At 52.7% G+C, this 14,369-nt stretch overlaps 1 protein-coding gene across 2 annotated transcripts in view; it reads left to right on the forward strand.

The window, feature by feature from the left end:
- Window positions 1-14,369, forward strand: part of Myh14 (myosin heavy chain 14) — a 60,824-nt gene that overhangs the window by 2,041 nt on the left and 44,414 nt on the right. Inside the window, exons 2-8 of one of the 2 annotated variants that reach the window (XM_052164097.1) lie at window positions 3,029-3,424; window positions 7,885-8,041; window positions 10,654-10,681; window positions 10,869-10,971; window positions 11,490-11,513; window positions 13,378-13,470; window positions 13,813-13,876. In XM_052164097.1, the coding sequence (XP_052020057.1) occupies window positions 3,032-3,424; window positions 7,885-8,041; window positions 10,654-10,681; window positions 10,869-10,971; window positions 11,490-11,513; window positions 13,378-13,470; window positions 13,813-13,876 (862 nt within the window). In that variant the 5' untranslated portion in view covers window positions 3,029-3,031. The remainder of the gene's footprint in view (window positions 1-3,028; window positions 3,425-7,884; window positions 8,042-10,653; window positions 10,682-10,868; window positions 10,972-11,489; window positions 11,514-13,377; window positions 13,471-13,812; window positions 13,877-14,369) is intronic. The other variant, XM_052164104.1, reaches the window with a different exon arrangement.

Genomic DNA, 14,369 nt, shown 5'->3' on the forward strand with positions numbered 1-14,369 from the left:
TTGGTGCTGCCGGCCTCTGCCCAGGCGGGCGGGGTCCTGGCTGCTTTCCTTTACCACACAGCTCTGCCTGCTCCTCCCAGGTGCTCTCACCTGCCTAAGTGACACTAATGAGTCCTGGCAGCGCGTTCCTGCTGCCTGAGGGAGGGGTGTGTGGCTGGGGCTCAGCCATTTGGGGCCAGGCCCCGGGCCCACCCTCTTGGCTCGATCGATTTTCCTGAACCCCACATCCCCACTTCGAACCTCTCAGTAACGTCTGTGTCTAATGGAGACAGGGCTGGAGATCCCTCTCTGGGCTTCTGGGCCTGGATTCCTGGTCTGAGGAGGCTGAGGCTGCTCTTAAGCCGTTGGGAACAGTGGAACTGAGAGGTACAAAGCCACTAAACCCTTCCTGGTCAAAGGCTACGAGGCTGGAGAGGAAGCAGGTGGGTGGGGTGGGGTAAAGTCCCTGGGATGGGGCTTGGCTCTGGGTGTATCTTTACCGCACCAGAGCCTGGGGCGATCCTTGGCCCTTTGGGCTGACCATTTGTAGAGCACAGGGGGCCAGAGTGACTGGGAACCAGGCTGCTGGGGCTGGTGGTTGTGAGGAGGGTGGAGAGGGGCCCGAGACAGGGAGTTTGCCTGTGGGAGAGGTTCCTGGGGCATGCTTGAAGTGACAAGATCTGGGAGGACACCCCTTGAACACGCTTAGGGCTTCGATGGAGGTCCCTAAGGGGTGTGTTGGAGGTGCCATTGGCCTGGTGCCCAGAGGTGCAATGGAAGATAGAGGTGTAGGTTTCTTCAGGTGTTCTCTGATTGGGGACGGGGCAGTGGGTCAGTAGGGGCAGCTTGCGGTGGGACATTTTCTGTGGGATATGGGACAACCCTGAGATGGCTGACTTACCTAGTCAGTAGCCCTGGAAGTAGGGGGAGAGGCCCAGACACCCTGACTGCCTCCTGGAAGCTTCCTTAAACAGTCTTAGCTGGGTCCATACCCAAAGACCCGCTGAAAGCAGGCCCCAGGGACTCGTGACAGGTTTCCAGAGCCGGGGCTCTGAAAGGCCTCCGAGAATGTTGAATAGACGTGAGAAAGAGTGACTGCGTGAAGCCCTGGAGACGGCGACCAACCTGTAATTATGGGGCAGGCAGGACCAGCGGGGCACAAAAACGTCAGCCATGCCCCGCCTGGGCCCCATCTCCGAGTGTGAACTGTGGTGACAACCTTTATTGTCCTCGCTGCCTCACCTCCTGCCCTCTTCTCGATTCAGCTGCAGACACAGGGCACATTCCTGCCCCAGGGCCTTTGCTTTGTCCCAGCACCCCAGTAGCTGTTAGAGTCACTCAGGTCTTTACTTTGAAAAGCAACACACTAAGGAAGGACTCTCCAGTCAGTCCAGTTAAAAATGTGAACGGCAGCCCCAGCCCCAGCGAGAGGTATAGTTCCCCTGCCCGGTACCTCCGACAGCCATTTATCACCATTTAAACCACTTACATGTTTAGAACAATGTATCGTTTTATTCTGTTTCTTGAGATGAGAAGGGTACTCTCCAGTATAAACAGCGCAAGCCAAGAATGTATCTAAGTTTTATAGTAACCACACTTGGGAGTGCGCAGGGGAAAGGCGGCTGTGTGGTTAACAGCTCCGACTGCTCTTCCGGAAGATCTCAAGTCCCAGCACCTACATGGTGGTTCAGAACCAGCTATGTGTGTGTAGCTGCAGTTCTGGGGAATCCCTCTTCTGGCCTCCATGGGTACTGGATGCTTGTGGTGTAAACATACATGCAGGTAGACACCCTTACACATAAATATGTTTTTTAAAGTGGGGTGTAGAGACCACTGGCATTTTGTAGCACTGGTTGTTCTTGGAGAGACCTGCAACCATAACACATTACTCCGGTTCCAGAGCGCTACTGCCACCTTCTGGCCGCTGTGGGAATTTGCATACGCATGGTACATATAAACTCACCCAAGCACACACACAAACACACAAAGAATAAATCTGTTACAAGATCTATTTGTATTACTTTAAACTTGTGTGTGTGTGTGTGTGTGTGTGTGTGTGTGTGACTATGTATAAGTACAGGTGCCTATGGAAGCTGGAAGCACAGGATATCCAGGAATTACAGGCAGTTGTGAACCCCCACTACAGGGACTGAGAACAAAACTCAGGTCCTCTGAAAGTGCAATGTATGCTTTCAACTGCTGCGACCTCTCTCCAGCCCCATAACAAGTGGTTTTTAAAATGTATGTATTTATTTTTAATGTATGTATTTACTTCTTTATTTTGGTTGTTCAAGAACGGGTTTCTCGCCAGGCAGTGGTGGCGCATGCCTTTAATACCAGCACTTGGGATGTAGAGACAGGCAGATTTCTGAGTTCGAGGCCAGCCTGGTCTACAGAGTGAGTTCCAGAACAGCCAGGGCTATACAGAGAAACCCTGTCTCAAAAAAACAAAAAACAAAAAACAAAAAAAAAGACAGGGTTTCTCTGTGTAGCCCTGGCTGTTCTGGAACTCACTCTGTCCACCAGGCTGGCCTTGAACTCAGGGATCTGCCGCCCTCTTCCTCCTGAGTGCTAGGGTTTAAGACAAGGGCCACCACACCTGCTTTAATTGCATTTTTTTAAAAAGTAAGGCTGGGTCAGTTGGCACAGTCTTGTCATCCCATCCCATCTAAGGCTGGAGCAGGGTGGGTTGTAAGTTCAAGGCCATTCAGAATTGACTTAGCAAGACCTTGTTTTAAAATAAAAAGTTAAAGGTCAGTGGTAGCATGCTCCTTTGATCCCCGTGCTTGGGAGGCAGAGGTGGCTGGATCTCTGAGATCAAGGCCAGCCTGGTCTATAGAACAAGTTCCAGGACAGCTAGGGCTACATCTTGTCGAGAAAAAACCAAACCAAAACCAAAACAAACAAAAAGGTCTAGGGACACAAAAAAAAAAGCCTAGGGGTACAGTATTTCTCAAGCATGCACGAGAGGTTTAAGCCCCAGTCTGACCAAAGCAAAGAAATTGGAGAGGGGACAGTCCCAACTGATGTGGTCACTCTCTTCCCACAGACCATGGCCGCAGTGACCCTGTCCGTGCCTGGGAGGAAGGCGGCCTCCAGGCCAGGCCCGGTGCCTGAGGCAGCCCAATCATTCCTGTTCACGCCCCGGACGCCAAACGTAGGTGGCCCTGGAGGGCCACAGGTGGAGTGGACAGCACGGCGCATGGTGTGGGTGCCCTCAGAACTGCATGGGTTCGAGGCCGCGGCCCTGCGGGATGAAGGGGAAGAGGAGGCAGAGGTGGAGCTGGCGGAGAGCGGGCGGCGCCTGCGGCTGCCCAGAGACCAGATCCAGCGCATGAACCCACCCAAGTTCAGCAAGGCAGAAGATATGGCCGAGCTCACGTGCCTCAACGAGGCCTCGGTCCTGCACAACCTGCGAGAGCGCTACTACTCCGGGCTCATTTATGTGAGTGACGTTCCCCGGGTGGGGTGCCAGGTGTCACCAACCTGACCTGGATTAGCAGGGAGTGGTCTAGAGTATTTGCCTCATGTCCTGTGACTGTCCTCCAAGTAGTGAAAAATTATGCTTTTTTTTTTTTTTTTTTTTTTTTTTATGGAATGGGGCAGGAGGTGGAGTTAGACGGATGCGCTAACACTGAGCCACGCCCCCGGCGCATCACTCAGGGATTCCAGGCAGGTGCTACTGCTGAGTCCTAGCCTCAGCAGGATATGGGGATTCCGAGCTATACACCCTCACCCCGGCACTGAGGGATCCTAAGCAACGGGCCTGCCCCTGAGCTCTAGCCCCTGATTGGGGGATTCTAGGAAGTTCCCCTATGACTGAGTGACTTCGCCAGCCTGCTTTCTGGGTTGTTTGTTTGTTTGTTTGCCTTGAGATGGGATCTCCCTGGTAACTGCAGCTGGCTTCCAACTTGGGCCCCTGCTACCTCATCCCTTGAGAGAAAAGGCTTGGAACCTTAAGACTGGCCCGACTTATATCTTACTGGATGACAGGAGGCTGCTGCCACCTGACTGGAGTGGCCTATGTGGAGGGATACCTTTGTTATGTTGTAATAATAAAGAATGAAAATTAATTAACAATAAGCCTATATGAATCCCATTAGTTCATCTAATTCTGTTCGGCAAGGCAGTGGCCATTATTAACCCCATTTTACTAAAAATCAAGAGAAAGAAATGAAAACAAAAACCCTCATGTAACCCAGCATGGAGAAGAGAGGAGGATCTTTAAAAAATGATAACATTTATTTATTTGGGAGTGGGGGCATGAGGTCAGAGTCCAACCTGCTGTGTTGGTTCTTTTCTTCTAACCACGTGTGTCCTGGGGTTTGAGCTCAGGTCATCAGGCTTGGTGGCAAACATCTTTACTAGCTGAGCCATCTCACTGCCTCCTGGCAGAAGAATGTTGACTTTGAGGCTAGCTGGGTTATAGAGTGATATGCTGTTTCAAAACAACAGGACAAAATCGTGTGATGAGATTGATGATGTCCAGGTTGATTAAGGTGGTCTGCCAAGCTCTGTGATCCATTTTTGATGTCTGCATAGGACATAGGTGGTGTACAAGAAGTTGTTCCACATCCTGGCTCCATGCTAAGATCATTTGGGGCAGTGTCTAGAATGTCCGCTCACTGCTTCAGACCACTACCACCAACGTGGAACTCTGGGGTGAAGGTGGGCATGGCATGAACACAGGTTTTGGGGATTTTTTTTTCCCTCTCTCTTCTTTTAAATAAGCTTGCAGGGTGTGTCTCATGGACAGTCAAAGTGTGATTAGCTTCATTGAAGAGAGAGCAAACAGGATTATAGAGTCTAACAAAGAATGTTATAGCCATAATGAAAAAAACCTGAGACTGACTGGTAAATATTTATTAAGTACTTATGTTGTACTGGGCACTGTTCTGAGTGCCATTGTTGAGTTCTTGGCTGCGGACTGTTGATGTCACCGGACATTCCCGAATGTTAAGTGACCCGGGCCCAGGGCCCACAGCCACTGAGGAATCGGGGAAGCCCATGCAGCCCTGGTAATAACCATTAGCCGGCATGCACATAGCTTCCACTGCTTGGCTCAGTTCTGAGGTCTTTTCCTAAGGAATCCTGTTGTCCCCTCCTGCCCCTCCCCCAGGCACGCAAGCAGGCGGTGAGGTAGGCACCAGACTCTCCTTTTCCCCTCAGCTTGGCCTGACAGAAGCTGATAACACTGTCACACACCATGTTGCAGGGTCTGAGCCGGGATGAGTTCCCAGTAAGCCACATTAACTTGTGTCAGGCTTTCAGCCGCGTCAGGCGGGAAGCACAGTCCTGTCCCCACTGACGGAGACTGTGATACTTAGAGAGACTACTTACTCCGGTCGACCAGTAGGAAACCAACATTCAGGCTCAGTTCCTGACTCATGTCCAGTGCGTGATTTGTGTTCATTGACTGACTAAGTGACCTCAGGGAGAGCAGTGGAAGCTGAGGTCCCCAGGGACCTTGACTTAATAAGGGAATCGGTCCCTTCAGTGGGACTGTAGAAGTAGAGGGAAGAGTGTTGGTGTTAATGACGATGTAAGGGACTCTGTACTCCATGTGACATGGGACAGCATGTCACTGTTAGAGCCCTGCTAGGAAGAAGCTTCAAACCCTGTTGTTGTCCCTTTTTCCTACAGTATTGGTGATCAAACTCAGAGCTTTGTTCTTGGTGACCTAAACCCTAGTTGGGAGGATTCTATTCAGGGGCTGTGCCACTGAGCCACGCCCCCAGCCCTCACTGGATGATTCTAGGTGGGGGGGGGGTGTCTATCTCTGAGCCACACCCTACGCTCCTCACTAAGGGATTCTAGGCAGGGCCTCTGACCACGAAACCACATCTTTAGATCTTTTTACTTTGATACAGATTCTCACTAAGATGCCTTCTGATCCTCCTGCCTCAGTCTCCAGAGAAGCTCTGTTGGCAGGCTGGTGCTTACAGTCCTGGTTGCCACTGAGTCCTTAAGGGGGTCAGCCCTTCCTGGAAGTTGCACGCAGCTGGGAACCCCAGCCTCTGGCTTCCAACCCTAGACAGTTAAAGCGCGGCCAGTTTTGGCTCCTAGGTGGGAGTGGAACCGAGCATCCAGCCTGCTGTTTGGAGAGGGAGGTGGGGCCACCTTGGCTGGCTCGGGTTTTTATTCTCTCTTAATCCCTGGGCCTTTGTAATGAGGCAGGCTGTCTACCTTTTCCAGAGGAAGCCAGACAAAGGAATGTCCTCAAACGGTGCGTGGGGTGCGGGGAGGAGCAGGCTTGTCTCCAGAGCCCTCTGGGCTAGGCAGCCCTTCCAGACCCTTCCAGGGACCCTCTAGGAACTGTGGCCACTTCCCCTTTTCCCTGGTTTGTTGGCCAGCTAGAGTTTCCATCCTGGGTGATACCCAAGCTGTGTCTGGCTCGAGGGGCTGGCATGGGGCGTGGGCTCTGGCGCCAGCGGCCATGAGATACCCTCCAAGGGAATGCGGTACAGCCGCCCCACCCTGAGACCTCTGAGAGCCCAGTGGGAGCCGCCTGAGAGACTAGGGAGACAGATACCAGGTTGACCGGTTCTCCCGCTTGTGGCCAGCTGCCCCGCCCCCTCTATGAGGAGGTAATGCCAGGCAGCCTGGTGGCCACACCCTTCTGCAGCCAGGTGGGAGGGGAGAGCAGGTACCCACTAGAGGCCGGCTGACTGACTGACTTAACTAATAAGCAGTTGTGGCCATGAAGTGTGAGCTTTCTAGCTCCTGCAGCGGGCTGTCCCCAGCGCGTTAGGCTGGTTAGCTGTTGGGCCGACTTAGCCAGAGGACTAACTAGTTCTTGGCTATCTATCCACTTCTGTGGATGGTGAGTGTTTCCTGTCGATCTCGACACCACACTTGTGAGTTCAGCAGAATCTCAGGCTGACAGCAGTCCTCCTGCTTCAGCCTCCAGAGTGCAGGGATGATAGACTGTCCTGCCATATCTGACTCCTTCATCTCTTGTTTGTTTATTTCTTTGGTTTTTTGAGAAAACAGGCCTACAGGGTTTCGTGTAGCCCAGGCTAGTCTCAAACTCCATATGTAGTCAGATAACCTGATATTTCTGCCTCTACCTCCTGGGTGCCGGGATGATGTGTGTGCCAGGCAAACGCTCTGCCGATGGAGCTACATCTCCAGCTTTCTGTTGTTGTAAGATAGGCTCTGATTCTGTAGCTCAGGCTAGGGCAGAACTCTTAGCAATCCTTCTTCAGCCTCCTGAATGACGAGGTTATAGGCACACACTGTCGCCTCCACGGCTTCGTTTCTGGCCTTGAGGCTTTAACAGATGGTCACAGGTCTTCCTTCCACGTCATCAGGGAAGCCAGAGGCCTGGGATCTGAGGCTGCCATCCCTGGCCTCACCCATCTCTGTGGAAACCTCTGTACCATCTGGGAAGGCTCACATCCACTGTTAGCAGCGTTGGCAACATTCAAGGGGGGCAGGATGGCTCGTGCCTGTAATCCTATCGCTTGGGAGTTGGAGGCAGGAGGATTGCTGCAATTTCAAGACTTGCCTCAAATAGGGCCGCAGAGATGGCTTAGCAGCCAAGGGCACTCGTTCACACAGAGCACCATCTTCAAGTGCCCACACCGCAGCTCACAACCATCCGTGCCTCCAGCCGGGGATCCAGCGCCTTCTTCCAGCCTCCGTGGTTACTGTGTGCATGTGGTACTCAGACCCACGCATAGCGACACACACCCGTAATCTCACCCTCAGGAGGCACAGGCAGGAGGATTCCTGTAAGTTTCAATCCAACCAAGGCCATGTAGGAAGCCCTTTTGTAAACCAAAATAAACGAAACACCAAGAGGACAAGGTAGCTTTACGTTGTCAGGGTGTAGATATGCCTTAGCCTTCTACAGGCTTCCTCTCGGCCCCCTGACACACTCTTCCCTCTTGCCTGCCGTAGACCTACTCCGGCCTTTTCTGTGTGGTCATTAACCCGTACAAGCAGCTGCCCATCTACACGGAGGCCATTGTTGAAATGTACCGGGGCAAGAAGCGCCACGAGGTGCCACCTCACGTGTACGCTGTGACGGAGGGCGCGTACCGCAGCATGCTTCAGGGTGAGTGTGTGGTCAGCCCTGTAGGAGGACCGGGATGGGCTCTGGGTGCTGCTGGGAGCCAGGGCTGGGCCTGAATAATCGGTTGGTAATACACTGGAAGGTGGGCAAGGATCCAGTTCTTACTATGTAGGCCCTCTGTCGAGGTTTCCCAGAGAGACAGCAACTGTGTGACATGGCGTATCTGCTTCGCAGCAGACACTCGGGTAGGGTCACGAGTAATAATGCGTCAGGTTATGTGATCTCACTCCTTCCTTGGTTTTTTGTTTTTAATTTCTTTTCAAAATTATGTATATGTGCATGGGGGGCAGTCCCCATGGGAACCAGAAGAGGGCGCCAGATACCCCTGGCGGTTTTGAGTGCTGGGAATTGAACTCAGGTCCTTCCTAGGTTATCCACTGACCTGGACATTGCCAGATAGGCTGGACTAGCTGGCCACTGAGCCCCTGCCATCCGCCTGTCTCTGCATCCATAGTAGGAGGATTACAGGTGTGCCTCACCAGGCCCAGCCTTTTGTGTGGGGCGCTGGGGCTTGAACCCAGGTCCTCGGGATTTGTAGCACGTGATCAGCTAAGTATCTCCCCGGCCCCTCGTCCTATCTTTCTGTTGTTAATTTCTGATGAGTCTGAGGCAAACCGTCTTGCATTTGGAGTTTAGCCACATGAAGGCCCCTGAATGTGCTCCCTCTTGTGGTCAGTCCTCTGAGGGTCAATCTCTGGAAGCAAGCATTTCCACCAGGTCAGTCAGGGTCAGTCCGTTTCTGTGCAAGTTATACACGTTTCTATGTAGGATAGAAGTCTCTTGGCTACATTATTTAACTTCATAATAGGCCTGTGGTTTAGTTTCTTTTATTAGCACTCATTTCCAGATGGGGAAACTGAGGCAGTACAGTTACTGCCCATGGCCACACTGAAGGGTAGGTGCTGAGGTAGGACTTGAACCCAGGGTCCTGGCCACTGTTTCCCATTTTCACTCTGGGCTGGGCATGATGTTGGATGTTTGCATTTTTGAGATGGCCTCATGCAGCCCAGGCTGGCCCCTAACTCCTATGCAGTTGAGGATGACTTTGAACTCCAGATTCTCCTGCCTCTATCTCCTGAGAGTTGGGATGATAGGTGCAGACAACACCTGGTCCATGTGGTACTAAGAACGAAGTCTAGGGCTCTGGGCATGCTAGAGGGTCGTGGGGGGTTGTGTGTACTGTGTCACCACCATCTAGGTCCTGGGCCACTGAGCTTGGTAGCAGCTGCCTCTACCCACCGAGCCATCTAAATCTTGCTTTAAAAAAAATTATGTATTTCATCTTTCTGGGAATGGGTGGTTTTCCTGCATGTCTGTTTGTGCATCAGTTATCAGAATAGGGCATTGGACCCTCTAGAACTTAAGTTGAAGTTGTGAGCTATTGTGTGCATGCTGGGAATTGAACCTGGGTCCTCTGTGGTAGCAGTCAGTGGTCTTAACCACTGAGCCATTCTCTAGCTCGTATTGAATGTGTTTTAAACATTCCGAGACTCTGACTACAGCATTGTTAGACAAGGAACTATGATGAACCCATTTTTTGCATAGGCAAATGGAGGTACAAAGCAAATCAGAGACTGGTCCAGAGTCACTCAAAAGGAGACTGGCTCGCAGGGCTGGTTCAGACACACGTCACAGACACACGTCACAGACACACGACACAGACACACATCACAGGGTGCATCACAGCAAGTTAGACGGACACCCTTGCGCTGTCTGTAACCTGACTCTGTGCACACAACACTGCACACTCACCCTTGATCTGCCCACAGCCTTCACCCATGAACATATAGATTGTATGTGAGATTCTCTAATACGGTCCATGTGGCACCCAAACATGGACGCTTCCCCTGGGACTACGCCAAAGCCAGCTGTCATGTGGCTTAAGGATTTCCAGTCTGTGCCCTAAACGATGCTTCCTTTGAGGAGAAGCACTGGAGGCTCCCTGTCTTCTCGTCATGGACTCAGCTCTGATTCAGTGTTCTTTCTGTGCTGGCCACCTAGCACTTAGTAGGTGGTCAGAGTATATAATGAGATGGTGGCACTATGCCCAGGGTTGCTGGCAGGATAGTCTAAGCGAGGCTTCTGCAGTTCCAGACCTCAGTTTCCAATTGTTCTCTTTTTGGTTTTTCGAGACAGGGTTTCTCTGTGTAGCCCTGGCTGTCCTGGAACTCACTCTGTAGACCAGGCTGGCCTCGAACTCAGAGATCCACCTGCTTCTGCCTCCCAGAGTGCTGGGATTAAAGGCGTGCGCCACCACTGCCCAGATCACAGCTCACTTTTCAATTCTTGAGTCTGTGACGCCTCGCCTGAGATGGCGCACAGTAGGGGCTCAAATTGAAGTTGACAGGTGAACTGCATCTGTATATTTTGGGTTCTTTGTCTCCACCGATGAGGAAATAAAGGTTTGGAGAGGGACAGCTGCATCTGTGGGCCTCTCAGGGAGGTTTAGTGAGGAGAGGGTATTTGAACTCAGGAGGGCTGTGCGTCACAATTCTGCCATCTCCTTATGGTTCTGGAAAGATTGTGAGATACAAAGGGGCCAGGAAACTTTGAGATTCTCCAGGTGACATGTCATTGCCTTCTGTCCCCTACAGATCGAGAGGACCAGTCCATTCTCTGCACGTGAGTTATCTTAAAGGGCTCCAGAGCAGAGGCTCCGATGACTGTGGCTCTGCACAATGGGAAGGGTACCAGTGGGTGCGGCACTGCGTCAACTGTCGGAGTGCCAGGGGGCGTGACTCTGCGTCAGTGTGGGGCAGGGGCTGCCTGGTCTCCCTGCCCACCCTACCTCCCCTTACTCCCTCCACAGGGGAGAGTCTGGAGCCGGGAAGACGGAGAACACCAAGAAGGTCATCCAGTACCTGGCCCATGTGGCGTCATCTCCAAAGGGCAGGAAGGAACCTGGTGTCCCTGTAAGCCACACAGCCTTGGGACACTCCAGACATGCCACCGGCAGCGTCTCTTAACTTGGGATGCCCTCCACATTCACAGTTGGTGCAGGGCCCTATGTCTTCCTGGGCTGCCTGAGCACCTACTGTGTGCTCAGCATGAAGCCAGGAGTGAACAGGATGGAGATATGAAGCCGAGTCTTAGCCCTGTTGGTTTGAGAACAGCCCTGGGCACACAGTACATGCTTCATCTTGAGGCCTGATTTTAGGTTTGGAGGGCGGTAGAGGTGGTACCCTTGTCTCTGAGCCCTCAGGGAGTGGTTACCAACAAATCTCACAGGAAGCCCCAGTCATGTGGGCGAGTCCTGACAGGGGGCAGAGGGAGGTGGTACGATGAGATTTAAGCCGTGAGGTTTCCCTGCCCCGTACCCGTCAGCCCCTCAGCCCCAGCTCTGCCCTAAGACCTCCAGTTCACCTACACGTCTGTCCATGTTCCATGTGCCGTGTCCTGGTTCGTGTGTCCTGTCCTGTGACTTGCTCAGGCCTCCGTCAGCACCATGTCTTATGTGAGTAGTGGGAAATCCCCCTTGCCACCCCAGCGTCAGCTAGTGTCACTTGGGGCCACCAGCCCACAGCCATCCAGGGTCCAAGAATGGCATACGTGCCCCACAGGGACCCATCAAGCCACTGTTGACAGTTCTGTGCACATGCCCGTGCCACATGGCTGCCACCTCTCAGACACACTGTGTGCATGAAGCCAAGGTCGTCTACTGTGGCTACTCCTCCCCCCCCCCACTGTGTTCAGCAAGCCATGGAAAGTCCCTGTGCACACACAACCACACGTACCCTGCCCTCACGGCAGCCCTGGCATGTGTGCGTCCCCAGGCCCGCACTGCTATGCAGTTGGGTCTCCCTGTCTACAGAGACAGCTCTCCCCCAGCATTCGTGCCAGGCCTGCTGTCGTGCGCACGTGCAGAGCTCATTCTGGCATTAATGCAGCACATGTGACCAAACCCCCATCATTATAACAGCTTTACTGTATTCACATGCTGAGACCCCACGCTGTCACTTAGTGCAGTCCTACTATGTGCCTGTAATTTCTCCCCCCCCCCCAGTATTCATGTGCACAAAGCAAGAGTGTCTGCCACCACTCAAAGTGACCCTACTATGTGCACATGCCCGGACTCCACGCTGCTTCTAGTGCAGTCCCACTGTCTGCACAGAGCCATGCCCCATGGAAGCCCTACTGTGTCCATGCAGCTATGTCCTCACTGTCAGAGAAGCCATACTGTGTGCACACCCCAGTCCTACTGTATGCAGGCCTGTACTGCCCATCATGTGTACAGGGAGAGGTCACAGATACCATCACCCAGTAACCCGGGCACCCAAGCCACTCCTCCCGGGAGGGCTGGAGAAACAAGGCCCAAGCTACAGGACTCTTACTCTGCACATCATCTGTTTTGTTTTATTTTTTTTCTAGGATAGGCTCTTATTTTAAAGATTGATTTATTTTATGTATATGAGTACAGCATTGCTGTCTTCAGAGACACCAAAAGAGGCCATCAGAATCCACTACAGATGGTTGTGAGCCACCGTGTGGTTGCTGGGAATTGAACTCAGGACCCCTAGAAGGGCACTCGGTGCTCTTAACTGCTGAGCCATCTCTCCAGCCCAGACTCTTATTTTATAGCCCAGGCTTGCCCTGAATTTGCTCTATAGCACACGCTGGTCTTGAACTTATATCAACTCTCCTGCCTTCGCGTCCCCAGATGCTGGGATTGCAGGTGTGAGCCACGGTGTGGGGCTGCATTTGTTTTTTTGTTCATTTGACAAAGCCACTAACTGGTGTAGACTGAGCCACGTGCAGACTACCGTTTACTGAGCACGCGCCTGGCTCTGACGCCGGAGGAGCTGGAAGTAAGCTCAGAATACGGAACTGCCTTCCCAGCACAAAACTGACATTTATTGAATTCCACTCTGCACCCGGGTGCTTGAAGCCTTTTCTATGGGTAGTGGAATATATATTATTCTCTAAGCTCCTCTCCACCTGTGAACTGCAGCAACGAAGCCGTCAGCAGGCGGCGGTTGACAGTTTGGTGTGCACCCTTGCAGACTGCTCTCCCTATGTTTACTACCATGCATGTTTGTAGAAATAACCACGTTTTCCGTGCTGCAGTTTCTAACCTACTTTGTTTCTTATTCATGGGAACACGACTGGTTCTGCAACATTTTCCCCCTTTGTCTGGTTGTTTTACTTCCACTCGATAGTCAATCTCCAAGAATTTCCTCTGTTCCCCTCACTCTACACACATGGCAGGCAAGACTCTTCCACCCCATATAAAAGGCCCCACCCAGAGAAGCCCGCCCGACTCCCAGGCCCCGTGAGGAGGAGCCTCCCTTTCCTGATGCACTGCCTCTTACGCCCTGCAGGGGGAGCTAGAGCGGCAGCTTCTTCAAGCCAACCCCATCCTAGAAGCCTTTGGCAATGCCAAGACTGTGAAGAACGACAACTCTTCCCGATTTGTGAGTGTGGGGGCTGCACATCTTCAGTCTGGAAGACTGGGGCCTGATTTAGGGAAGAAGGGAGGAGACGGGTCCGGGACCCCTAGGATTTGAGAGAGAAAGGCTGTGGAGGATCGCTGGGTCCGAGGAAGGAGGCTGGGGTCTGAGTCCCCAAGTCTAAGAGAGGCGGTCCTACAACCTAGCTGCTTGTGGCTCAGCAAAGTTGTCTGTCCCCGAATTTCCTGCGGAGTCCCTGCTTGGGACTCACTGCTGGTGCGAGCTTGAGGTAGGAGGGGCTACGGACTTGGGGAGACCCCTCCCACGACTTAAGCCCTGCACCTTTATTTTTTCTTTTTGCTACAGGGCAAATTCATCCGCATCAACTTTGACATTGCTGGCTACATCGTGGGAGCAAACATCGAGACCTGTATCCTCTGAGGAACCTGGGAGGGTGGGCACCCTCCGGGCCTTCACCCACAAAAGATGCCCCATGGTGACGCCCAGCTAGGGTCCGAGCAGCCTCGGGAGGGCGTGCTTGCCTGGACCGTCACATTCTTGTGTCCCTGATGTCCTATTCAGTCCGTGGTCAGACTCTTGGCTGTGTTTTACGGAGGGGGCTGGGGGCCACAGGGGTCCAGGGAGAGACCGGAGGAGATGGGTCTGGGAAAGCCAGGTGAACGGCCAGTCTTTTCTTAGTGGGGTTGTTAGAGAGCGTGCTTAACTGTCTAAACAACAACATGGAAACTTGCAGGGAAAAGTCCCCTAGGAAATCTAGGCGGAGCCTCAGGGCTCAGTGTTATGGGGTGAGGTAACCCCACTGCTCGCTGGGTGGCAATCTCCTCCTGGAACAGCATGTACCACACTGAAGCAGCCTACAGCGAGGCACGTCTGTCATCCCAGCGCTCAAAGCTCTCTCTCAA

The sequence above is a fragment of the Apodemus sylvaticus genome, chromosome 1, assembly GCF_947179515.1.
Source record: "Apodemus sylvaticus chromosome 1, mApoSyl1.1, whole genome shotgun sequence".
Lineage (NCBI taxonomy): Eukaryota > Metazoa > Chordata > Mammalia > Rodentia > Muridae > Apodemus > Apodemus sylvaticus.